Source organism: Pituophis catenifer, unplaced genomic scaffold, assembly GCF_029215685.1.
Source record: "Pituophis catenifer annectens isolate HBS135680 unplaced genomic scaffold, rPitCat1.0.hap2 SCAF_3, whole genome shotgun sequence".
In the NCBI taxonomy this organism is placed as follows: Eukaryota; Metazoa; Chordata; class Lepidosauria; order Squamata; family Colubridae; genus Pituophis; species Pituophis catenifer.
In genome coordinates, this window is record NW_027256883.1 from 86,661,951 (window position 1) to 86,689,697 (window position 27,747).

General features: G+C 36.3%; 1 protein-coding gene across 1 annotated transcript in view; it reads right to left on the reverse strand.

Moving 5' to 3' along the window:
* TRIO (trio Rho guanine nucleotide exchange factor) overlaps window positions 1-27,747 on the reverse strand; it is a 255,331-nt gene that overhangs the window by 76,716 nt on the left and 150,868 nt on the right. Inside the window, exons 17-29 of the mRNA XM_070940772.1 lie at window positions 27,319-27,510; window positions 25,608-25,757; window positions 21,107-21,221; window positions 20,878-20,993; window positions 19,082-19,204; window positions 13,909-14,103; window positions 13,655-13,770; window positions 12,787-12,853; window positions 12,065-12,174; window positions 8,401-8,470; window positions 7,354-7,443; window positions 5,197-5,289; window positions 2,594-2,705 (exon numbers count right to left, since the gene is read on the reverse strand). Coding sequence (XP_070796873.1) covers window positions 2,594-2,705; window positions 5,197-5,289; window positions 7,354-7,443; window positions 8,401-8,470; window positions 12,065-12,174; window positions 12,787-12,853; window positions 13,655-13,770; window positions 13,909-14,103; window positions 19,082-19,204; window positions 20,878-20,993; window positions 21,107-21,221; window positions 25,608-25,757; window positions 27,319-27,510 — 1,549 coding nt within the window. The remainder of the gene's footprint in view (window positions 1-2,593; window positions 2,706-5,196; window positions 5,290-7,353; window positions 7,444-8,400; window positions 8,471-12,064; window positions 12,175-12,786; window positions 12,854-13,654; window positions 13,771-13,908; window positions 14,104-19,081; window positions 19,205-20,877; window positions 20,994-21,106; window positions 21,222-25,607; window positions 25,758-27,318; window positions 27,511-27,747) is intronic.

Consider the following 27,747-nt stretch of genomic DNA (forward strand, 5'->3'; position numbering starts at 1 on the left):
TAAAAAAATTAAGGAGCAATGTGGTATTTTTTGTTGCTCTAAAACAGGGGTGTCAAACTCGATTTCATTGAGGGCCGCATCAGGGTTGTGTTTGACCTCGGGGGCCAGGGTGGGTGTGGCCAGGGTGGGCGTGGCCAGCTCGACATCACTTGTGTCGGGGGCACCTGTGATGGTCTGAGCGCTCTGCCAGTGAAAACGGGCTCCCGAGCTCCATTTTCAGCAGCCACGGCCTCCTGCAACCCTCTGCCAGTGAAAATGGAGCTTGGGAGGGCAGCGTGCAGCCTTCCCAAGCTCCATTTTCGCTGGCAGAACCACTGTACGCCAGTCCTTCACTGCTTCCAGGATGGCCCTGGGGGCCAGTTCTAAGTACCCCCTGCTATAAAACATATGATGAACTAAGCAGCAGCATAATCCAAGAGATGTCCAATTAAATCTTATCCTATACTTCTCAGATCACATACAACATTGTTCCAACAAAAAAACTTACCCTGGTTTTTGTACTACTTTCTAGATAATATCTTAAAAAGAATTAATACTTGATAGTTTTTTTTAGATCTGTCCAAACAGAAAGGCTATTAACATTGTTCCCTTTACAACATTTTAGAATGAATTGGTTTCCTCTCAAAAATGTTTTCAAGCAATCAAAAAGTTACTTTGTTTCAACTTTTTATATGTATACTATTGTTCAAAACTCTGTTAATTTTATGCTCTTAAAACAGGGAACATGGCATTATGTATGAAGCAGTCCTAATGGCATTTCTTTACTGAACAGTAGTCATTTGAAAATTGTATGTTGTCTTCATTAAAGCTGTCAATCATTATAAAGAACTTGGAAAATCTCCATTAATAAATGTCATCCTTAGCATTATGAGAGCACCGATTTATTAAAGCCACATAACAAGAATTTTATTTAAACTAAGGAACCACCCAGTACAAAAATCTGCATTAAACTAAATATGCTAGCTAGATATCAAAATACTAAAACATAATACTGACAAAAAGTATTTTATATTTATATCATGATTAGCTATGCTTCCCCAAGCAGAAAGTATATGTATTCAGAATTAACAAATACTTCTTTTTAATGATCAGCATAATCAGTCAAACTAAAAAAAACCAGTCAACTAAAAAACAACAGATGGTTTATGAGATTTAGAGATTTGTTTCTAAAATGGAATGCTTCGATTTATCACTTCAACTTGTCTGCTACACAAATGTTCAACATCATTTGTTTGAAAGAATGACTGTGAAAGAGATGTATCAGAATATTTCATGTAGTCTACCCACATATTTCTTGACAAGGTGACTATTAATCTGAATTCCACACTTATTCCAACAGTTCTGTTTAATGTACCTGTGGTAGTAATGTGACAAACCTTTATTCATATTTGGAGGTTCCAACAGCAACATGCTCAAAAGAAGTGAAACACCATGACAACAAATATCAAAATTATATTGCCTGAGTATATACGAGAATCTATTGAGAAGATGTTATAATAGTATGGCAGTCCTCAATTTATGACCACAATTGAACCCAAAATTTCTGTTGCTAACAGACACATTTGTTAAGTGAATAACTACAGTTGTTAAGTTAGCAACATGGTTGTTAAGTGAATCTGGCTTCCCAACTGACTTTGCTTGTCAGAAGGTCACAAAAAGTGATCCCATGACCCTGGGACATTGCAACCATCATAAATATGAGTCGTTACCAAGCCTCTGAATTTTGATTATATGGCCACTGGGATGCTGAAATTGTCGTAACTGAAAAATGGTCATGTCACTTTTTTCAGTGCTGTTGTAACTTTGAACAATGACTAAACAAAATGTTGTAAGTTGAGGACCACCTGTACCCTTTCTGTTAAAAATATTTTAAATTTTCTTAAGTGTAATATGCTGACCATTAATTTATATGTGACAGCATAAGTAATATAACATTTCATTGTCTAACCAGCTTTCTAAAAGGCAATTAAATATTTAACTTTTTTTTTGAAAAAAATTGCAAACTTTTAATGATCTTTCAACAGGCAATCAAATGACAAAAATATCTAGAGTTGAATCAAGATTAGAATGGCTAATCTTTTACTATTGTTTTCCTGATGTGACAAATACATAAATTTGCAGACCTACATATTTTCTGCTCTGCCTGTACAGGACTCTTCAAATCTATTTCATATTTCATTTAGACACAATTTGGTAGTAGTTCTAAAAGACGGGTTATCCAAATTCATGTGACTTTAGAGCTGATTTGCTGCTAATAACTTTACCACAGGAACAATTACAAGAGGTTGACTAGCTGCATTCTTCTCCATCGATCAAAATAGAATGTTAAAAAACAGTAGCCATGACTAAATGATACAACAGATTTGGTTTCAAATACTTGTAAACAGAACATGATTATAAGCAAGTACCCTGCAATTATTTTTTTCCGATATAGAACAATCATAATTCTAAGGTCACAGGAGAAAAAAAAAAACCTTCAGAAAATTCATTAGAAGATTAAGAAATGATTTTATATAAACCTACTTTAAACAAGCTTTTAATAATTTCTTAGAGGTAAGAGAATACACAGAAAAGAAATAACCATGAATCTTACCTTCCAGCATACTGAGATGCATGGCATCATTGGCTCGCTTTGGCACACTAAGCATAACTTCTAAGCCATCTTTAATCTCGCCTTTACCCTCTTCACAGCAGGTGAGTAGCTCCTGTAAAGATATCACATTACTATACAATCATTTATTTTTATTAAATCTTATCTACCCAGAACATGTCATTTGCAGTCTTTTAATAAAATGTCAATATTCTAACTTGAGATGTAAATGAAATTAGAAACAAGAAAAATCTGATCCAATGAACAGTTGAAAGGTCCAGAAGTGGAATGAACGGAGCAACTACAAATGGGTGTCTCTGTCAGAAGACTGAGTCGAGAACTGGGCCCCAATGGTCACAAGAGGGGATGTGGCCCGAAAGGTTTCAACTCAGTCTCTGGGCAGATTGGACTGTATCAACCCACTTCTGGACCATTCCGCAGTCCATTGGGAGAATACAAGTGTTTGTTGCCAACTACAGTGATACCAGAAGATCAAGGTGGGCATTGTGACCACATGGCACAAGTTCTGCTCTTTCATACTTGCACTGTGACATCACACAAAGGAGCATTAGGAGTAGGGTTTATATAATAGCCGACACTTAGCTTTCTGATCTATCTTGCATATGCCTATATTTCAGAGAAATTAAGTGGGAGGCTTGAAGTCATTAGCCAAACCACAACTTATTCCTCTTAAGTCTTCAATGCATCTTCAGAGTGCCCTCATAAAATGGATGCTTCCCAAGAAAGTAAACACCCATTTGCCAGGAACAAAACTGGCAATATTGTACTAATCTTCTATAGCTTAATGATCCTCTCCACCATATCATTTATCTTTTTCTTCTTTATGGACAGATTAATATACAGAATTTATAGAGAAAGACACATTTATTTTCTGAGAATGCCTATAAAGCTAAATCAATCTTTAAAAAACAGAAATTATGTTAGAGGTTAGTGCTTTATTCCAGTGCATTATTATTTCCCAGACACTTGGGAAATAATATAGGATTTGAACTAAATATAATTTTTTTTAAAAAAAATATCATTTCCTCTGACACAAGGCTTGCCTCAACCCTGCTGGCTTTTTACAAGGCATTGAAAACTTGGCTTTGCAAGCCTAATAAAAGCAATTATAGGAGGCTTAACAGATGGTAGAAGGTCCATATGAATAAGCAGTGGAGACTCAAGCTCAGTTGGAGCTATATATGAAATGATGTAAAAGAAAGAACAAAGTGAAGCAAAATTACCAAGGTTGAGAAACAATGTGCCAGAGGATTCAGCAGTGGCTAGTAGTAGGCTGAAATGTATTTGACTAAGGCTGGTATGAAATGTTGAGCTTGCACTATATTACAAACTTCATCAGATTGGGAGGGCACTGATACCAGTTCTTCATACTCTACATACCTCTCATATTCCAGTTCGTTACAGAACTGGAATATGAGAGGTAAAAGCGTGGCTGACTGAATTTCTCAGTCAACCACGTTGGCTGGGGAATTCTGAAGTCCATAATTCTTAAAGTTGCAAAGTTTGGAGATCCCTGCTGTAAGCCATGTCCATTGCTTTGCTTCATTATTTAAGAAATCAATGTACAGGAAAACAGCACTCATTCTTTTCGTTTAACAAATGCCAATGGCGTTCCAATTTTTTTTTTACTGCATTCCAGTAAAAATGATAGCAATCCATTTCCAAATGTCAAGATATTGCTTTGTTCTTTTACTCGAACATTTAAAAATATTCCAAATGAGATGAATTAATTGCATTTAATACAAGGAAGTTTTCTGAATATCACATTCTGTACATAGCTCTGTCAATATACAGGTTGCTAAGTCTCCACTGCTTAATCAAATGCACCTTCTACCATCTGTTAAGCCTCCTTTATTTACTTTTAATAGGCTTTTTGGTCCCTTGACAGTACATTGTAATGTGCAGAAACACTGGTTTGTGATGCACAAAGTCATTTTTTGCCGGCTGCACACTTGAGTGAAAAGGAAAGATAGGTAACATTTTAAGTTAAATTAAAAATAGAGAGACATGGAAATAAGGGAAATTACTAACAAGAATTGTTTCATGAAATTTAAGATTGTGTGCACAGAAGATACATATTCATTTAAAAATATTTCAACAACAATGAAAGATATCCTAAACTTCTGGTGAGATCTAATGTGGTATACTATTTGAACTGAGCCTGATTTCATTTGTGATTTCTAAACCAACCATTTGGAAGAATCTAGTAAGATTACTTTATACTTTACTTTATGTATCTGGTAATATATTTCTCCTGGAATCTCCACTAACACGAGTGGCGGGTGAGTGCCTGCCCCTCACACAAAACCATTCCCTCTTCCCCCTTCTCCCCCCCCCAGGCCTCCAACCTGGAAAGTTTGGTGAATGCTGCTTTAATATAAAATATTAAAATTGTATATTTATATATAATTTTTTATATAAAATATGGTATATTTTTTATACCAAACTAGGCCAGCATAATGTATGTTGGGTCACTCATAAAGAGTTATTTTATTTTATTTATTCAATATAATTGTTTCAAAAAGCATATTTTCAGTATAAAAGAGGTACCCAGCTACACAAATGAAGGCCACACTGACACTCACCTTTAGAAGGAGTTGGTATTTTGTTATCCGTTGAACTGGTTTGATAAGGTAAGATGAGATTGAATTGGCTAAGCCATGCCGCTGTTGTATTTCCTGCAGTACAGGTTAAACATTTGAGAACTAAGTATAAATTAACTTAGAAAATTTGCAGATAATCTTTTCATTATAAAAACTGAGAGGAAGTCCTAAATCAATGCCATAATGCTCATCAATTAGCATATGTATATTTATGCATGACCTATATATTAAAAATTATGAAAGCCATTTCACCACTTGCCATGCCAGCCAGGCATCTAGGAAATTCTAGCTCAATAATATCTGAAACCACAGATTACTCGCTATTCACTTTTGCTGAATATTTATTAAGAACCCAGCTGAGTCCAATGGTGGTTATGGACATGTATAAACTTCTTCCATATTTTTTTAGTATGAGCATGTAATTTATTAGAATATCAAAAGCTTAGTTTACGCTGGCATGTTGTAAAATATTAACTCAACATAAAACATCAACATCACTATGCAGACTATTCAAGCTATCACTTTTATTATATTTTGTTAAATTAGTAGTATAATTATGGCTGGTGTACTTGCTCCAATTTCTATCAGTGTGAAGAATCCTGCTTTAGATTCCAACAATTTGATTATGCTTTTCTTTTTGATTTTTGTATTATCTAGCATTTTGATGTAAACTGCTCTGGGAGAAAATCACTTCCCCATCTTCACTACTTTAAAGCAGTGGTGGGATTCAAATAATTTGACTGACTGACTGGGTGGGCGTGGCCATGGTGGGTGTGGCCAAGGAGTGTGACAGACAGCATTCGGCCTCCTGCACCCCCTGGGAGCAAAAATGGGCCATGATGCCCCCCCGCGCCCAGTTTTGGGCCTAACAGGCCTCCCTGCAGCCTCCTGGAAGCGAAAACGGGCCACGGGGGGGCCTCACCACCCCGTTTTGGGCCTAGAAGGTCTCCCTGCACTTATCTGGGAGCCAAAATGGGGTGCATGGGAACTCCTGGAAGGGGCGGGGCCAGCCAGCAATTTAACTACTGGTTCACCTATAGCAACGTTTCTGGTGCAATGATGGTAGCAAAAATCTTGATTTTATCTATGTTTAATTGTTTTTAATAGTTGTTTATATTAGTTTTTAACTGTTCTATTGTGTGCTGCCTGCAGTCATATTTCTAAGAGGGTGGCTATATGAATTTGCTAAATAAATAGATAAATACATGTAAATATTGTTTCTTCTGGCAAAGTGAAACAAGACTACTTTACTGAGAAGGAGCAAATATATTCTTTTACAATTGTTGAATACTCTGATATATCAAAATATTTTGATTATTCAGACTTCATTCTGAATTCCATAAATAGCCTCTTAGGATATTATAAGAGAAATATTTTATTCAGAGGGGTTCTGGATGTGTCTTTAATAAGGGTAGGTATAAAATTGGGTGGATTAGCGCTGGACTAAGAAAGATGTTTGCCAATATAAGAACTGCTTATTGATTTAAAGATAATTTCTTTCTTAAAACAAGCCTTTCAAATCCAATAAAAGGAATTACAGTTATAACCTTCACCCCCATTACTAAAGATTTACAAAACATAATGTATTACATTATTGATTTCATTCTGTGTCAGTAACTGACAGTTGGCAGTCTTACCTTACATCTTTCACTGTAACTTTTCTTTTTTGAAAGAATAAAAAATCCTGGAAGCAAGCGTTCAGAACTGAATTCTTCCTGGGGCATATCAATATCAACCTATCTTTTAATAGGAACAGTCAAATGAAGAACATACACAAATGTTCTTCACATTTGTGACAGTCAAGCTGACCTGAGGTAATTGGAATAAAAATCAGGCCATTATGATGTAATTATGATGTCACAAATAGTATAATGTTCCAGTTTTAGCATAGTGAGTGTTAGGAACTAAAATGAAACTAAATCCTGCCATGAGTAGGATTGTTCACTGTGATGAAAAGGTCTGTGAGATATTCTTTGAATAGGGTTCGTGTCAAACTTTCATCCATATCTTTTCAAAGCCAATGATGAATTCTCACTATGTGCATTTGCATATATGTACATGCAAATGTGTGTGCTATGCCCATAAATATCCTTTCAGAGCTCAAGTGGTGTAAATGCAGCACTATAATCCTGTACTTACATCAAAATATGCTCCTGCATGCTCTAAAATTAGCTGAGTTGAGTCTGGTTTGTTTTTGCAATAAGTCACATACATTTGGAACTTATCTGCCTGCAAAGAAAAAACAAAGATTTAAATGATTTGTAAAAAGCTCCATCTGGTGGAAACTTGGCTATTTAAGAATTATTTGAGTTTAAATCTGTTGGATAAAGAAGCTGGCATGCAAGAAGGATAACTATTACAAAAGGAAAGAAATGTTATATATTAGTCAGGTTGTAAACTGATTCATCTGGCCTCCCAAGATGCATGTTTTCAGATACTGTATATCCTGAATCATAAGAGATTTCTAAGATATAGCTCGCCTATTAAACCTCTTTTGCAACAATACATTTTAAAGATTGGTCATGAGATGCTTTAAATTCATATCCCACAGCTTGAAGTACAGCTGCTTAATATTACATGAAACTGACAGGATGCCTATTCACAATCCATAACTCAAAAGATAATTTTCTATATTCACCAGTTAGAGTGGAGGTCTCTTTTCTGAGCTAGAGCCCTATTGTACAGGGAGTTCTCGACTTATAACAGTTCATTTAGTGACCGTTCAAAGTTACAACAGCAGTGAAAAAACTGATTTACATCTGTTTTTCACACTTATGACCATTGCAACATCCCCATGGTCATGTGATCAAAACTCATATTTATGATGGTTGCAGTGCCCCGGGGTCATTTGACCATCTTTTGTGATCTTCTGATAACCAAAATCAACGGGGAAGCCAGATTCACTTAACAGCCTTATTACTAACTTAACAATTGCACTGATTCACTTAACAACTATGGTAAGAAAGGTCATAAAAAGGGGCAAAATTCTCTTAAAAAATGTTTCATTTAGCAACAGAAATTTTGGGCTCAATTGTGGTTTCAAGTTGAGAACTATCTGTATTTACTATCTCACACTATAAATCTCTTCTATTAGGCCATAGTTTTATTTTTCAGATGTGGATGATCACAACTCAAAATACAATTGATCATTTAATAAAGGTAACAAAGCAATGACCAACATCTTACCCAAGTAACAAAGCAATGACCAACATCTTCAGGTAGCTGCTCATATTTCTCCAGCTCTTTCAGGAATATACTGTTTAAAGAAATGATTGAATAAAACCATTAACATGTTCCTCTTCCCTTTCTACATTGTAATTATACTATCCATAGTGGCTATAACATATTGTTATATGCAATACTTGTGCAGAATTATTCAGTCAATCTAGCCTTAGAACTAAACTACACTTTATAGTTCCAGTAAAACAATGATCTAGCTATAGCTACAGCTATGCTATGTCAGGTTATGGTACACTGTAATCATGCCAGACTTACAAAATGTGGTGCCTTTTAGCTGTGATGAGTTAGAACTGGCTCATAGTCCCCTATGCATTAAACAAAACATACACATTGAAATAACTAATAGGAAAATTAGCACTTATTTACTGACTTCATTGAAAATGATCTAAAACTGACCAAGCAAACAAACAAACAAACAAACAAACCTATTACAGGAAGAGAATGCTTGCTTTTCCAAGCTTTATAAAATCAATCTGTACTATCAGTTTATGAACAATTAGCAAGTTCTTTTATTATTATAACAATTTTATTAAAGATTACAATTTACAACAATAAAAACTAAAAAATAAAATAAGAAAAAGTAAGAGGCAGAAAAGAAAAATGCAGAAAAAAAACCAGAAAAAAAAAAAGAATAAAGACATATATAAAGAAGTGACTTCCTCATTTATTACAATAAGTATAACCAATTTTAGTAATTTATCACTTCTCCTAAAATACAACAAATAATCTCTTGTTCTCATATTTCATCTTTTATCTACAAACAAGTCCATAAAGCCTTGCCATTTTACTCCCAGTGTCAGCAAAAATCCATTAAGGGTTACAAGAGATAACAACTCTTGTAACAACTATATTTACTTTAAACTTGATCAAATAAGCCAACTTTATATTAATTCCTTTTATTTCAAACAAACTTAACTCTAGATCTTGCAAATAATGTTCCAGAACTTGATTAATTTTTACTTTTTCTTTGTCCCTTCTCACAAAATTCTTCAAAGCTTTACAAGCCTCTTGTAAATCCCACATAGGAAAATTACCACTCTCTTGGTTTGTTATTTGTATATCCCTTTTAATTATTAAGAGATCAGACATTTTCTTTTGTACCTCCAGTGTAATATCTTTTTCCATGTCATTTTTAAATCCACTTTCAAATCTCAATCATGTCAGGCAAAACTTGTTCTTCTTTTATAATATTTTTAAACGCAGTCTGCTATAGAAGTAGACCTTCTCAAAATTAATTTCTGAGTCCCTTGTTTAAAAGTAATTTTCAATATGACTAATGTCAAAATATTTTATATTCTATGTTTGTAAGATTAATTTGACTGCTCTTCTCCTTTGAACGTAATCTTTAGTTCCTTTTAGTTCCCTCTAGTATCCAATTAAAAAACAATTAACAGAATTCAAAACAAAAGCATCTTCCCATGGGAAAGATTCTTTATAATTCCAAAATTTTATTTCAAATTTTTTGGACTTTTAGTCCATTGATATCTTTTTAAAATCAAAGTTTTATATCACCCTTTTGCTGTTTATTCCAGATTTTTTTTGTTCTTTATATTTGTATTTAAAACTTCTTTCCTTAAGGATTGAAGAAAACTCATTTATGTCAGGCAGGCCCCAAACTAAGGATAATACATGGTGATTCTTCCAAGCTGACTTTATTGTTTCCACACTTACATACAGAATCTTGCCAGGCTAAGTACTCTACTATCTATATCTACCATATACTCTGAGAAACATTAGGGAAGGGCTAACTTCACCCTTTCTCTCACACAAAATATCTGGACTGAATTATTTCTTATTCCTTTGGAATGCATTCCCTCTTTCCTTGGAATCCAGCCTATTACATTCCATCACATCCAGGGCTGTAAAACCTGTAGGTCCAAAGATTCCCGATAGATGGAAAACAGTTAACAAGCAATTTCCAAAAGTGATTAGAAAAGAAAGTATGCAAACCCATAGTCCTTTCAAAAAAAGTTTGAGCAAGACGGTTATTGGTCCTCGTCTCCCAGAGCTCTAAAACTATTGTAAACTGCTGTATTGGGATCTCCTTGCAAGGAACAACTGCCTGGAGCACTTGTGGGTGATCTCAGTCCTCTCTTTTGTCTGGAGAGGAATTACGAAAAACTGGTCCACTTGCTGGCTCTTTATTCTGCAACAATCAGCAGCTCCACAAAATCAGTCTACCCTTTCTTCCCCAAAGTTTTCAGTTGTTAGCAAGTTCTAATGACTTAAGATGTGGTTGGACACTCATTGATTTCTTTTATGCCTAAACATCTTTTCCATACAATAATTACAATATAAAAAATAATATTCCTTTCATTACATATTGAGAACTAATGTAGCCATAATTCTAACCATAAACATTGGACAATATATGTAGCATAGACATTTTTCACATAAGGAAATTTTGAACTACAGTATTTTTTGGAGTATAAGATGCACCGGAATATAAGACACACCTTAGTTTTTGGGGAGGAAAATAAGAAAAAAGCTGATTGGTAGGTCGATCGGCCTCCCGGAATACCTCCAATCAGCTGTTCTCAGAGGTGAATTTTAGCAACAGGTTTGTTAGTTTTGAGCTCTGTGCCTTGCTTTTTTTTCTGCCTCTGAAACCCTCCAAAATAGAGCTTCAGAAAAAAAGGCTTTTTTTCTGAAGCTCTGTTTGTAGGCTTTTTTTCTGAAGCTTCTTTCAGAGGCTTCTTTCAGCCTCTGAAGTCTCCATTTGTGAGGCTGGGCGGGGCTATATTTGGAATATAAGATTCACCCAGATTTTCATCCTCTTTTTTGGGGGGAAAAAGGTGCGTCTTATACTCCGAAAAATATGGTACCTAATGTTCACATGGACTAGTGAGACAAATTCAAAGGAGATGACTGTGCATGGAGTTCAGAATTACAACAGTTGGGGGCTTCAGAGTGTAAGACAATTGCTTTTCTCCATCTTGCACTATATGCAGACACAATTATGTTTTAAATAAGGCTCTTGCAAACAAAGCATTGTGTTTTGCAGGTATGCTTGCAGGCTGGTTGTAAAACATTTTTCATCTGTTACTTATTCACAGAAAATTTTAGACTCCACAAATATTAACAGAGAAAAAGGATATATCAAATTAGGGATCCTTACTAAGGGGAGGAGATTTAGTGTGGGAAACACCACAGAATAATTTTTATGTGCATCTAGTGAGTCTGGAGCTTCAAATAAATCCTGAATTCAGACTATGTGATCTAGTAAGTCTGAATTAAGGCTTTAATGCTATTCTCAGATCCTATTTAGCATTATCAGTCATCTCACAGATAAAAGGTGATGTGTTCTATTTATCAGTTTTATGTATTACGCAGCAAAACCAAAACAACTCATTGTCTGGGTGGCTGAACAACCTAGATCAACCTATTTACATGAAATTTCCAGACCAGAATAAAGCAAGTCTATTTCAAGATCTACTCAAATAGAAAACCAGAATAAAACAATGCTAATCTGAAAATTGTCAAGCTCCACTCATTCAACCTTCAATCTGCAGTAGCAAAATAAAACCATATATTCATTTAATATATCAGAAAACATTAAATCACTCTTTTTTTTCTAAAAGCAGGGTCATGGGTGACTATCTTCACTCACTTGTTATGGAATTCATAGATCTCCTGCATATTTCCAAAAATGATGTGCTCTTTGTTGACAATACCAGGTGGGATCTCTTCAACACCACTTGTCATTTCCCAAAGGTATGTCTGGTAAAAAAAAAAGAAAAAAAGAAAAAGAAAAGAAACAAAAAAAAAAAAAAAAAGAGGAGGGGAAGCGATCATTAACAATGATCTAGGTATAACCAACCATTCTCAAACTAATATATGCAAAATCATATTGGACTTTATAAAATGTCTATTTTAGATTTGTATAATACCATTCTTTGGTATTATAATCATAAGATCCTAACAAGTGCAACATGTCAATGAAAAACTAACAGTTTAAAACCAGACCCTGAAATACAGAAGAGAGGAGTTTCTGTTCAGAGAGAATAAGCCAGTTCTCGAATGTGCAATGTAACAGTGGAAGCAATAATAGAACATTATCCCTTCAACAAAACAGTAAAAGCTTAACAAAAGCAGCAACCAGTTCATTGTGCCTGAAAATGAACAGATATGCTATTGTCCCTGTTCAATCAACATAGGAATGTTTAAAGAGCAAAACAAGAAGCTGATCAAGCCAGCATTGGCAATTCTTGATTTAATTGAGAAACACGCCTACTTCTGATACAGTACTGCACAATTTAGCTCTATGGTTACAGATCATACAATATAAAATCTATTTGAGAATCCATATTTAGCTTGGAAACAAGAACTTACATCCATACATTCCCGGAGATCTCTTACATAAGCCTTCTCTGTCTGGATAAGCTCAGCCATGATGAACCTTTCCATACACACAAGAGAGAGACAACTTTAGACTATTCGTTTCATCATATATCATTCAACAGAAATTAGATACATGGCAAGGATTTTACATAGTAAAATATATTTGATGAGCTCAGGAGCACAGAGTGGATGAGAACTGCAACTAGAAAAAATGTGGACTATTAAGGTCAGTAAAAATGATAATAAAATGATTTAACATTGTTTTTGCATAAGTAAATATTAAGTCTCATCTTGGAAGCATTTTGTCCTCCAATTTAATCTATGCTTTAAGTAATGACTAAAGGAAGCAATAAAAATACTGAATAAAATGACAGATGGTCATTAAAGGAAGAGTACATTTGCTCATTCTTATTTGTTGTTGAATCTTAGGAAAAAAAAATATTCTAGATTCTTTTTTGGACATTCAAGAGATCAGCCTATTTTAAAATGCCTTGCCTCAGACTTATTAAATAGCAATGAACAACTTAAAATCCATATTCTCATTTTCTTTTTAACATATAGGGTCATTGCTGAGAAGTGGAAAGGGACAAGTGGAAAAGGCAGTGAGGAGGAGGGAGGAAAACATGACATATTGTATACTCTGACATGGCCAAGACTAGCATGTGTTACTTTTTCCCCTGATTGTTTAATGTACATAATTTACATAAATGTAAAAAAGAATGTTTTGGTGACATATTAATGATACGTTGGCTGAGGCTATGAATGCACAACAACCTAACTAAATACTGTAGATTAAAAATAACACACAAGTCCAACATGGATAAACATGCATTATGCTAGGAGATGACAAATGATTTACTCTTTCCTGCGGGCAGACTTCCTCTTTTCCTCATTAAGTTCATGAGCAGCATCTCTCAGCTTCACCTCTGACCCAGGAAGACTGGCTGGGATTATATCCAGTTGCAAGCTTTTACTCTAAATTAAGGAAGGGAAGATGCAAGACAAGGAGAAACAAACACAAAAAAGGGGCTTAATCTAGATAGAAACTCTACAAGACAGATTAAGCCATTCAACATTATTTCAAGCAAAAATAAAAATAAAAATGCAACTCACCGATTTATTGGAATCTGAAGAAATTCCCAGAGCTTTCTCTAAAGAGGTCCTGTATTTTTCCATACGCAGAGAGAAGTCTCTGTATCTCTTGTCCACTGCTGTGACACATTTTTTAATCTCTGCGGCATGGGCATGCCCCTTTTCACAAAAGCCATCAGCTAGCTGTATCAACAACTTCACCCGCTCTTTGGTTTGCTATAGGATACACGAAAGATGGGAAGGCGGTAAGAAGAGTGGACATTCAGTGCCTCTAATGAATAACAGCCTTTTCACGCTATAAATAGAAGATAATATTCTGTTTCCATGCTAACAGCTTTTTGGTACTTGAACAGAATTATCAGGATCATTGTAACATTTTTTACATTTCTAGCTTTTAGGGTTCTGCAAAGTAAGGACCTGAAGACAGAATTAATTTAGGATAGCCTCATGCATTGGCACTACTACTGTGTCTGGGAATTACCTAACCATCCAGAAAACACAAGTTTGGGGAAATATGCCTCATCATGCTAAAAACCCAATTTATAATACCACATGTTATTGATAAAGAACTCAAGAAGTTTCAGTCTTTATAGTAGCAGAGAGTTTGATAATACCCTAAGTATATGGTATTCAAAGAGTAATGTAACATTAACAGTCCTATTTTCCCCTACAGCATGGGTATAAAAAGATTGTATCACAGATTCTGTTGGGATGTATCACTCTAAATGGGATTGATGATCAGATGAATGCTAGCAGAAAGGAAGTCTGATTATTATTAGGCTGAAAAAAGTCTGATCTACTTATAGGATGGCAGAGGTCTTCCAAATTTATTTCATTTTATTATAGAAATGCTCTGAGCACTCCCCTTAGAGCAGGAGTGTCAAACTCAAGGCCTGAAAGCCGCCCTCCCAGGCTCCGTTTTCAGCTACAATGGCCTCTTGCAGCAAAAATGCCTCCCCCCCCCCAACAGCTCCATTTTCACTGGCAGAGGGCTGCAAGAGGCTGTCACGGCAAAAAATGGGACCCGGGGATGCTGCCCCCACTCCAGGCTCCATTTTTGCTGGCAGAGGGCTAGCAAAACAAACTAAAAGCAAAACAAAACAAAAGGAGAAATGTTTCCTCCTTAGCATTTGAGCATCCAAAAAGGGACAGGAAAGGAGAAAAGGAAAGAGGAAAGACAAAGAAGGAAAGATAGGAAGAGAGCAAGGAAGGAAAAAGAAGGAAAGAGGGGAAGATGGATGGATGGATGGATGGATGGAAGGAAGGAAGGAAGGAAGGAAGGAAGGAAGGAAGGAAGGAAGGAAGGAAGGTTATAATGAAAGGGAGGGACTGAGGGAAGTCCTGCCTTAGCACTTGGCTACCACAGGTGCCTCTGGCATGAGTGATGTTGAGCTGGCCACGGTCCCTGGTCACGCCCCCCACGCCTCCCCAAGGTCAAACACAACCCTGATGTGGCCCTCAATGAAATCGGGTTTGATACCTCTGGCTTAGAGCGTAGGACTCTAAGCAGATGCAGAAAAACAGTAAAAAGCAATAAATAGAAGAAATGAAAGGCATGAGATAAAAAAAAAGAAAAGGAAGCATACCTAACACTAGTCTTACAACACCAACATTCTCTGTGCATATCCATGCTTTTCTGTCTTTACCAGTCATTCCTGCTTCTACCATACTGGCAGGCTTTGGGTTCTGGACCCTGGAAGCATGCCTTCTCTATCCTCTGGAACATGGTTTCTCCTGAGATCTGGGTAGTTCCCACTATGCTGTTATTTAGAAGAGCCATGAAGGCTGTGAAGACCTGGCTCTTTACCCAGGCCTTTGACGAAGGACAGTGAGACCCCCTTTTTCAACACATTTGCCATCTTTTATCTTTATTTTTATTGATTTTTTTTTTGTAATTTCTTTGTTTGATTGTTATGAGACTCCAAGAGTCATTGTCAGTCAAGTGATATGCAGATTTAATTAATATTAATAGATAACAAAGTTAAAAGACTTGCAAATAGAAACAGAACGACTGTGGCAAAAAAAAGCAAAGATAATACCAATAGTAATAGGCAATTTAGGTTTAATCCCAAAACAACTGAAGTACCACTTGAACACTATTGGCATTGACAAATTCATTACCAGTCAATTGCAAAAGCCAGCTTTACTTGGAACAGCTTTCATCCTGAGACAATATCTGTAACACCATCCGAGAGCCACATCTCACCATCCAAGATCCTCGGTAAGGACTCAATAGGCGGACAAAATTACCAAATCCAGCTCAACATCTAGCTGACTGTAACGAACCATAATTTCATATACTGTCTTTTGTTCTTAAAACTCTTCTTTTTCTTTTTCAAGATCTCATCTCTTCCAGTTAATTCAAACTTTGTCACTCTTTGTTTTCCTCTAGACCCATTCCCCATCTTCATAAATCATCTCATTTATTCAATGTGGACATTTAATCAATATGCAATTAATACCCATACATTTTGGACCCTTTTTTTCTTATTTTAGCACATACACTTAAAGATATCACCTCCACTGCATTCAACTTACTTTTATGTTTTTTTTCTTGACATATTCATATTTCATAAATAGTGACCTTTTAAACAAATATTCATTATTTACAACATACTGCATATACTACCCACCATCTTTCTGCTAACATTTGTTAATCTAAAAATGCCTCCATCTACTTTCTCCATCAATCACAATAACTCTGGTCTCTAATATATCAATTTTCAAATCCATTATCCTTCTTGTATCTAAAATTTGCTGCAAATCATCCAGGTTCTCATGGGCATTATTCACATATGAAAATACATATGTGTTCACAATTTTAACCAGTTGCCATCGAATATCACAACAAACCTACATTATACAACCAAGTGGCATCACATATTTTGACTTTTTCCTCTTTGGTGTAATGTATTAGTTGAGTATTCTTTAATGCTCACTTGTGCTTTACTTTTTTACTCTTACGTATTACTCTTCCTGCCACTGAGCAGCCATCATTCAAAACTAAATTTATCCAGAGCTTTCCATAATTTAAGCCTATTCACCAGCATATACTTTCTCAAAATCACTAAGTGAACATAATCTATTATTATCATTTGTGCATAAAATAATTTAATACTAACCCAGGGGTTGGCAACCTTAAACACTCAAAGAGCCACAAAGGTCCTAACCAGAAGCCCCCATTCAATTCTAGAGCCGACTGGAAGTCCGGTTCCCCCACCATAGAGTCTCCTCTTAGTGCGGCATCCTTTTTCCTCTACCTGTTCTAACCGAAAACCCTATCAATTGTGGAGCCGACCAGCAACAGGGAGCCGCAGCAGAGAAATGAAAGATGTGGCTCCAGAGCCACGGGTTGCTGACCCCTGTACTAACCAATGAAAAGCAAATTGTGACATATAAGGTTCTACCAGCAGCTTCACAAATAGAAAAAGGCAGATGATTTCCACTTGGATTACAGAATTCCTCAGGCATGTTACTGATACTTTGCTGACATCATTTCAGTACTGCTGTTCAATAATTAAATATATATTTTGGAATGTCATGGTTTTAAAACCAAACGTGTATTTTATTTTAGCCACAAGAAAAGGATTGTTTTAGGCATTCCATTTTTTTTACTTTTAGGTATGCATGAGTTAAACAAATATTGATATTTTCAAGGCCCCAAAGCTTATAATAAGCTAGTTTAACTTCTCTTTTATTAGAAACTATGATCGAAGCAGGCCAATACCTATCAATTTTCTAAAGTGCTAAAATAGTACAATCGAAGAGAAAATAGTCTGCACTGAATAATGAAGATACAATTTAAAAAAACTTAAATAAATTATAGTGGTTAAATGAACTAAACATAATTGGAAAAGCAAAAGAAAACAAAACCCAAACTCCAACAATTGGAATGGGAAAGAAAATATCTATGTAAGTATAAAGATCTACATGGAATTATTTCAGTCATTGAGTTTGTCATCAAACCTGGATCATAAAGTAATGCGTCTTCTCATTTTTAGAGCACTTTTAAAAAATAGATAAAAAACTCATATCCTCTTATACTCTTTCGAGTTATGTAAGATTATCCTCTTTGGTACATCTCAAGCCTGATAAAGCCAAAACTCTTTGACAAATCTTATCTTTTAGGAATATAATTCAGCATCCTACTGAGATCCTTAAATCTAATTCCCCAAATTATAACATATATATTAACTTGAAACCAAAATAAAGCTATATCATAGAACAAGACAAAATCTACAGGATTAAAGAAACTTCAAATTTCTTATATCACCAACACAAGAGATTTAATGTCCACCTCATTTAAAACATACTTTAAGGGTAATCAATTAAAAATAATAATTTCCGTTAAATTATTTTCATGTTTAAAGCCTAATGTCATATTTCACATTTCGTAACAGAAAATTTTGATTGAGAAACCAGTGCAATAGCCTGCCTTCTGAAGTTCTGGATGCCCCATCACTGGAGGCTTTCAAGAAGAGACTGGACAGCCATTTGTCTGAAATGGAATAGGGTCTCCTGCTGAAGTAAGGGGTTGGACTAGATGACTTCCAAGGTCCCTTCCAACTCTGTTATTCTATGTAGACCATACAATGCCTAGGCACTTCAGTGACACATTATATTCAGATTTGAATTATACCATAATAACAGCTTCTCAATTATCAAATATGCTTAACAACTTTCAAAGCAGGAAACAAAAACCCTGATTTAGGATGTCATAGCTTCAACCAAGATTTCAAAGGTTTTACACATCTGCTTTACAAATGGGCCCAAAGAGGAAATCAAAGTAAGTCTCATCCCAGAAGCATATACTGTAGATGTAAAGATAAACGCTCAATGGTAGATTAAAGTCATCATCTTCACAAGGTAAATGCAATTTGGCCAAAAAAATACCCTAGGGGCTTTAGCTTTCCTAACACATTTTTGATTAACATATTTAATTCAATATACTGTGACAAACATTGGAAGAGGAGTAAACCCAAGTATTTTATAGACTTGGTAGAAACTATAAATGCCAATCTCCTACAATTATAATAGATCCCAAATGCAACACATTAGATTTATCCCAAATAGTAAGGTTTGCAGGATCTATATGGCATGGGAGATGGATTTAACCCACTTTTTCCAAACTGGAGCCAAATTGGTGTCTTTTTCAAGATACAGAAAACCTAAATGTGTACAGTAGTACATTTACCTTTGCAGTTATCTGGAATTCTTCATGTTCTTTCAAGAGCTCTTGAGTATGCTGGATACTAGAGCCAGTGGAGGTGTGTGTGGATAAATAAAACTCTCCATTATCATGGATCCACTCAAGAGCCTAAGAAGACAATTAAAGAAGACAAATTAAATAACTTCTTCTAGGAGAAGCAACATGACCATTTCCTAACAACAGCTTATTTATTCAAAATTCTGGGAGTTTTTGTCTTGTCCTTTTTCTCCCTTATATTATTCAAAAATATTCAAATTGTATTTTTGTCACAGTCTGAAGTAATTTTTCTGGGGACAAAATATCATAATTATCTCAACTGAGTTTGTTTCTAATTAAATACATTTAGGGCTGGTATGCATTTCCCCCCTAACATAAAAGACAAAATGCTCAGTGCAAAGCCAATTCCATTAGTTGTGATGCTAAAGCAAAACAGAATATACTAGTACACAGAAAAGTATACAGAAAAGCAGCAGAACACAAATTATAGTGTAACTGAAGTGCAAGACAAGTAACCGGAAAGTGATTTTGACAAAAAAACAATCACTGAAATCAACAATTGTTCATTAGTTGATAAATTCTCAATAAGCACAGCAATATCCCACCTAGCTGACTGAAGTTATGGTCAATTGTCATGATGGTCATAAAAATCAACCCAATGTTACATTTTTTTGTGACAGTCGTTAAGTGAATGAGGAGGTCATAAGTGCGAACACTTTGTTTGCTATGGGTGTGATTTTGCTGAAAATTGGAAGTAAATGCTGGGTTTTGGCAAAACCATCATAAAACACAATCATGAGATCACAGGACACTGCAAATGGCCAAAAATGCAGCTGAGTTGTCCCTTTTTGGTCATAACTTTGAATGGTCACTAAATAACTGGTACTAAGTTGAGGACTACTTGCACATATTCCTCCCAAGTCTTTTTTCTTCTTCTATTATATCTCATTCGCAATTATCCCAAAAGAATTCTCCAGTATGGGTTAGTCTGAAGATACCAGCAAGAGGCACCACTATCATCTCAGTACTACAGCTCTTAATGTATGAGACAACCAATTACTATTCCTGTTTGAAACACTGCTCACTCCATCTCTTTTCTCCATTCTCCTATTTTTTTTGGGGGGGGTGGGGGAGGATGTTTTCAAGGCAATATTAATTCATAGCACTTGCCAGGACAATCCTTGCAGTTTTCTTGGCAAGATTTCAAAGGTGGCTTGCCATTGTCTTCTTCATGTGGCTGGAGGGAATATAATTGGCCCAAAGCCACTCAAATGGCTTCAAGTCTAAGGCGGGACTTGATCTTATTTTCTACCAATTTCTAATCTGATGCCATAATCAATACAACAAAGTGGCTCACTCTAAAATTGTTAAAAGTCATCTCTTTGTTTTCCAATAGATAGATAGAGGTAAACAATCCTGCATTTTTATGTAGGAGGGAATGATGGCTGTGTCTGTGTCTGTGTCTGTGTGTGTGTGTAATCTGTGTTTGTATCTCTAATATTGCTAAGAATATATAGAATGGAAGGAGGTCCACTGATTTTCTGTTGTTATTTTTCTTTTGTGTTGCACAGAATGCTAAAAGGTATTCCTTAAACTTTCGTTTTGCTTGACAAGGAATCTGGGAGGAAGATGTTTGAAGGTGGTTGGGGATGGGACAGGACATATTTGAAAAAAACATAGTGACATGATGTTTTATTGGTTATTTTTGAATGACAGCTGGAGGAAGAGTTATAAGAAGATATGAACATCCCAACTCAACTATATCAATAAAGACAGACCCTGACCTGTTTAGCGCTTCTTTCAAAGACTACATATTGCTGACATTGGTCAAGGCGTCGTTTTCTCATTGTCCAGTAGTGTAGGACACGATTTTCTCTCTGGAAAAGTTCATTCAGGATATCTGCCAGGTGAGAAATTATTAAAGGACAAATCATGTGCAGATATATAATTTAAGCACATATAACAATAGACATACAAAATGTTTGCTAATATTAATAAAACACCCAAACTCACTTTTGACCTGCTGTTCAGGAGCCTTGATGTGAGTCACCATCCCTGGCATATTGACACTATTTCTGTGCAGGTATTTCAGGAACACATCTGCATTTCTCCGAGCCAATGTGCAAGCCTAGAAAGGGCAAGACAGATGCATCAACCAAAAAGGATCAAAATAATGCAGACATCATTATTCTGAATCATTGAGAAAATATTTATTTAAGCAATCAATGGACTGTTGAAGCAAAACAACTTTGTAACAGTACTGCATGCTTATGTCTTTGTTTGCATCCTGTCTTCATTATTTTTACCAATAACTCAAGGCGCAAACATATCCAATACACTTTCCTTGTCCTATTTTCTTCACAACAACATGGGGTGGGTTGGCCTGAGAGCGAGTGACTAGTTCAAAATCACTCAGCTGGTTTCATGGTTAAGGCAGTACATGAACTCATGATCTTTCTCTTTATAGCCTGATGCCTTAACCACTGGCTTTCTTATTATCGTGTTTCCCCGAAAATAAGACCCTGTCTTATATTTTTTTGAACCCTGAAATAAGTGCTTGGCCTTATTGCCATGCGCTCAAAAGCCCGATTGGGCTTATTATCAGGGGATGTCTTATTTGGGGGGAAACAGGGTACCTATATTTTTGCTAACATCCACAATTTGCAAATTAGGTAGCAAGACAGCATTGGCTCCAGCATACAAGACACAGACAGAGAGAGGGAGAAAGGGAGAGCGAGAGGCTTATTTTTTCTAATTGGGTCAGTTTCTAAACAGCAAGAATGCTAATACAGGAGATTCAGAGTTCATTGCACAGAACAATGTTTCTCAATCATGGCAACTTCCAGATGGATAGATTTTAGATCACTGAATTCTCTGTAATGCCCAGACTGGCTGAGAAATTCTGGGAAAAGAGATTGACACCTCTGAAGGTTAGGAAACATCAGCATAGAGGAACAAAACCATAAAAACATTCAATAATATTTTAATGTAGTCAAACTAAATAATTTAAGTGCCAACATATCCAGTTAAATCAGCATCAAAATTAATATTTTCAAATCAAAATCACCAATAAGAATTGACTGGCATCTATGGAACATACCAAAGTAAACAATCATCCAGGATAAGAGTTTGATATGAGTCATTTTTGAGTAATCTTTTTAATACTCTTCTGAAAAACAAGTTCAAATATTTGATGTCCTTTACTGTGTCTCTTTTATACACAAAAGAGCAGCTGCTGAAATCGTGACCAACTTCATAGTTACTGCTTTCTTAATCATTTTTAGTACATTTTGTTTCTTCTCAGAGATTCTTTATAGGCATCTTGAACGTGCTAATTCACGTCCATTATGTTAACAAAGAAGATGTGCAAAGATTCTTCTTACTCAAATCTAATGTTAGATCTATACTCAGAATTGGTACATAGACTCTGTGGATCTAAATACCTAATTCTAGCAGAAAGTTTATTTTTAAAAGGAGAGAATGATGGTGACAGTTGAATTTAACGGCTCTGCTCAACTGTCAGGCCTGAAGGTTCTTAACCTACATTCTACTAAGGAATAAAAATAGCTATGTTAAATGTGTATGCCACGCAACTCTCAACAACTCTGGGTACCTTACAATAAACAGTATTTCTGATTTAACTGGATTCTAACTCATAAACTCTTGTCAGAATAAAATATTTTTTTGTTATTCCTTTTTGAAATCTTTTACATAGAGCCAGCTATTATTTTGTGCAGTGTTTCCTCAGCCATTCAAAACTATGGCACAAATGATACATTACCAAACTAACCTTTTTAATTGGGAACCTCTATTTAAAAGTAGGCTCCTCTGAACTGAACTCAATTCTTATTGACTTCATGGATGACATATCCATGACATGTTCTTGGCAAAATATTAACATGATTTGCCACTGCCTTCTTATGGATACTTTTTTTAATTCTCCAGTACAAATGAAAATTGAGAGATTCCTTAGTGGTTTCCCATCCATAAACTAACCAGTTTAGGTCTGTTTTATCCTTTTTTAGATCAGTCTAGTTTGTGAGATGCTATCACCTCTTGTAAACATTATTCAAAATGGGTTTTTTTAAATAACTAAAGGACTGTAGGTAGTTAAAATAAAGGTTTTTCTGGAAGATTAGCCAAACCAATGTGATAGTAGCTGCTAAGTCTTTTTTCCATCTACTTTCTGCAGCTTTGAGCCACAGCTGAGATGCAGTCCTTCTGCTATTATTTTCAGCTGCCCAGATCACTTCTTCTCATAGTAGATACTTACTTGGCTAAATCACACTAGAGGGAGCCATCTCATCACAGATACTTACCCAAAAGGGTACCAGATGTTCTATCTGGAGGGTGCTGTTTCAGACTGTCTGCTCATGCCAGAAGCCATAGCAGCAGTGAGAAGGTGACTGAGTTCTCTGACAGTTAGGTGGATTGACAGGTGGAAAAGAATGTTTACTTGTAACAGCTCCTCAGTCTTGCATAACTGTCCTCATGCTTATAAGGACCATCCATAGCAAGCTAGCTGTGTAGATTAAACTGGCCTGCGAAAGGCAAGCTCATGCATGATATGTAGCTGTGCTGACAGCAGGAGCTGCAGACTTGTGGCTATTATTTGTAAAACTACAGCAGGGGTAGATAGGAAGGATAAAACCCCAGACAGGTATGACTTGACAGGGAAATATGGACACTACCAAGTCATGCCAGGGAAGTAGGCACCACTTCAGGTTGTGTGCTTGGGATAAACTGCGCTCCCATTGTACAGCTATAAATTGTTTGTGAAACATCATTTGCAATAGAACAAAGTCTAAGAAACATGAATTTACAGCATGAGATATTGAGGCCCTGTCCAATATAAATATGACTAATAAAAATTAGCATTTAATAAAGTAAGCCTCCAGGTATTGTTATAATAAATAATACAGTTTTCCAATTTATTGCATTAATTAGTGGATAGAGCTAGGCAGTGGTGAAATCCAATTTTTTTTTTACTACCAGTTCTGTGGGCGTGGCTTGGTGGGCGTGGTTTGGTGGGCGTGGCAAGGGAAGGATACTGCAAAATCCCCATTCCCTCCCCACTCCAGGGGAAGGATATTGCAAAATCTCCATTCCCACCCCACTCTGGGGCTAGCCAGAGATGGTATTTGCCGGTTCTCTGAACTACTCAAAATTTCCGCTACCGGTTCTCTAGAACCTGTCAGAACCTGCTGGATTTCACCCCTGGAGCTAGGGATATGCATGAAACAAGAAATCTGCTTTGAACCTAAAACAAGCCATTCTATTTCCAAATAGTACGTTTTACATTTATAGTTTATTTTGCCCAGCATTTCAAACATGCTCTTATCTGGTCATTTTAATAACATTAAAATAAATAAGATTTTGTATTAAATGGCAACATGATATCCTTGTGCTTTCCTAATTTCTTCAGTTTTCTACTCCAATTAACTAACAGTTTTGACATGGTGTTCTGAAAAACCACAGCTTCCTACTCATTTCCTTCAGTTACCTTCCTAGATCCTCTTTTCCTGCAGTATTTCTCAAACAATGCTATTTCCATATTTATGCCTTAAGTATTAATATTTATCACCAATAAATATTAATTGGAAGGAAAGAAAAGTTACATTGGATTACATGAAGCTACTTTAACCTTATCAGGCCTAACACCAATGCTTTGTTTGTATGTCTGTTCTTTCTAAACTGCCGAGTAATAGGTGTATTCTTGTCCTGAAGGGCTAAGACAACTGAAAATTATTTTTCCATTTCCAATCAAGACTCTCTCTTCCTTTCTTATTCTGTAATCTTTCCAATTTTCATTCCCCATTCCCCCCACCCCTCTTTCCTCAATTAAAAGCAAGTACCGTATTTTTTGGAGTATAAGACGCACCCTAGTTTTTGGGGAAGAAAATAAGAAAAAAGCTGATTGGCAGGTGGATCGACCTCCCAGAATACCCCCAATCAGTTGTTCTCAGAGGTGAATTTTAACAACAGGTTCCTTGGTTGTGAGCTCTGTGCCTTGCTTTTTTTGGTTTTTTTTTTTTTCTGCCTCTGAAACTTCTGAAACAGCTTCAGAAAAAAAGCCACTGAAGCTCTGTTTGGGGGCGTTTTTTCTGAAGCTCTGTTTGGGGGCTCTTTTTCTGAAGCTTCATTTCTGATGCTTTTTTCAGCCTCTGAAACCTCCATTTGAGAAGCCAGGCAGGGCTACATTCGGAGTATAAGACGCACCCAGATTTTCACCCTCTTTTTTGGAGGGAAAAGGTGCATCTTATACTCTGAAAAATATGGTAGTTGTTCCCAGCCTAAGTAATTCAGCACACATGTATAAAACTCTACGGGAAAAGTGCTTAGAAGAACAGCTGCAGTTGTATGCTGTGCCTATCCCTTTGACCAAAAGCTGTTTTTCAGAAGAGTACTTGATACTGAGCACACAAAGCCAAGGAACCTTCACTAGGCTCTGGAGGTGCAAGAATTATGCCTAATAAAATACGGGAGAAATGTACATTGGAACTGTCACCATTACCTTCAAGAAGGCCTCCTTTTGTTCAAGGTGTTTGCTAATCATTGGAGTCACGTGGTCTGTTTCAGAGTTGGGGCCCAGTTTATCAGCGCCTCCACACCAGTCTTCTTCTCGCTTGTATTCTTGCTCCAAACTTTCCAGCACACTGCATACCTATCAGCCAACAGGTGCAGGAATGATGAAGGATAAGTGATCATTTCTACACAACCAACGATCACAACTTGGTTTGCCAGCTTCTTTAAAAATCACAAGCATTTGATTAGCCCTACATATTTGATATGTGCAACTTATCCCATTCATGCTGTTCATAAATAAGCACACAGAATTACCCTGTTTCCCCTAAAATAAGACATCCCCTGATAATAAGCCCAATCGGGCTTTTGAACGCATGCACTAAAATAAGCCTCCCCCCCCCGAAAATAAGCCCTCTCTGAAAATATTTAAGCGCACGCACAGTCGGTCTCAGCCATTTCCTCTGGTTAGGGTTAGGGAGACAGAGCTCGAAATCAGGTAAGACAGCAAGAGGAGCCCCATCTTTCTCCACATGCCCCAAAGTAATAAGACATCCCTGAAAATAAGGCCAAGCACTTATTTCGGGGTTCAAAAAAATTATAAGACAGGGTCTTATTTTGGGGAAAACATGGTAATATAATCTCAGAGAGGAAGGAGGGATAATTAGTTTGTTTTTAACTGCTTTAAAGATTGGAAGTCACTTCTTTAATTATCTTTTTCTTTTCTTTCTTTACTTGTATTGTCTCTTACTTTTTCTTTTATCTTTTTTTAAATTTTTCTTTATATATATTTTCATGTTTATCTTTTATTCATATCAAAATGTTCAAAAGTATTATATTTTTAAAAAAGAATTAACCTTGATTAATACATATTATTACATGACATTACATTGTTGGGCTTGGCTAAGATCAATTAGACTCTGCTACTAGCTGAGACCATGGTACCTCTGGTTGCCAAAGTATGGAAGTAAAGCAAATGGATTGATTCTGTAAGTGAAATTCATTTCAGCTGCGGAATCTGTGTGTTAACTAACCCACTCAATCTTCTAGCAAAGAAAGACTCCTGGCCCATTGTTTTAATAGGAGTATACTTTACTAAGGCTTAAATGGTTAAAGAAGTAGTGAAGCTGAATCTGGTGTTTTGGTGTGCAAAACAGTACAATTAGCTTTCCCTTTTCCCTGGCCATCCCTGTTATGAATTAATGTCCAACTGGGTGCTTGTATATTGTTTGGTTAATGGACACTCAGTTCCTTTCCAGCTCTGCATTCCAATGAGTGACCTCGGGCTGGCTGGTGTTTCTCACGTGCAGGACCAGATTTAGATGAAAAGAGGCCCTAGGCTATTCCACTTATGAGGCCCCTTCACCTATAGTGAAAGTGTAATTTTAATTTTGCTAACAATTTGAATGTAGGCCCCACTTGATCTTGAGGCCCTAGGCTGAAGCCTAGTTAGCCTATAGGAAAATCCGGCCCTGCTCACGTGTCAAGCTGGCACTGCTCGGTTTCTATTCCCCCCCTAATTTCTCCCTACATTCCAATCCTTTCTTCCCTCTGCCAGTTACTAATGTCAGGCTGTCAACTTGTGATGCTTGGCTAGGAGAATGGCAGCCTGATACTGTGTAAGAATTTTTTATAATAGTTTAAGATTTAAACAGTTTAAACTGTTACATTACCGTACTAAACAAAAATCTACACAAGCCTACCTGCTCTGATGTTTTGTAAAAAGCCACAGAGGCATTCACAAGTTTGAGCCGATCTTCCATCTTGAGCATCAGCTGCTGCCAATGGGAGGCCACCTTCTCAGCACAATCCCTGATCATGTCCATGTCATAATGATTAGCCTGCAACATTGCCTCAGCTTTCTGCTGTACTTGGAGGGCACTCTGGTGAGTTTTCTGATGAAATATAAATAAAATACACCATTAGGTTCGTGAACACATAGTATCAGCATTTCCAAAAGAGGCTTATGTCAGCTCTTTCACGTCTCATTTTTGTCAGGGAACTAGGTGATAGATTAGAGACCGGAAGATCATGAATTCCAGGTCTCCCTTAGGCCTGGAAGCCAGCCCGGAGACTTTGAGCCAGTCATTCTCTCTCAGCCCAATCCACCTCACAGAGTTATTGTTATGGGG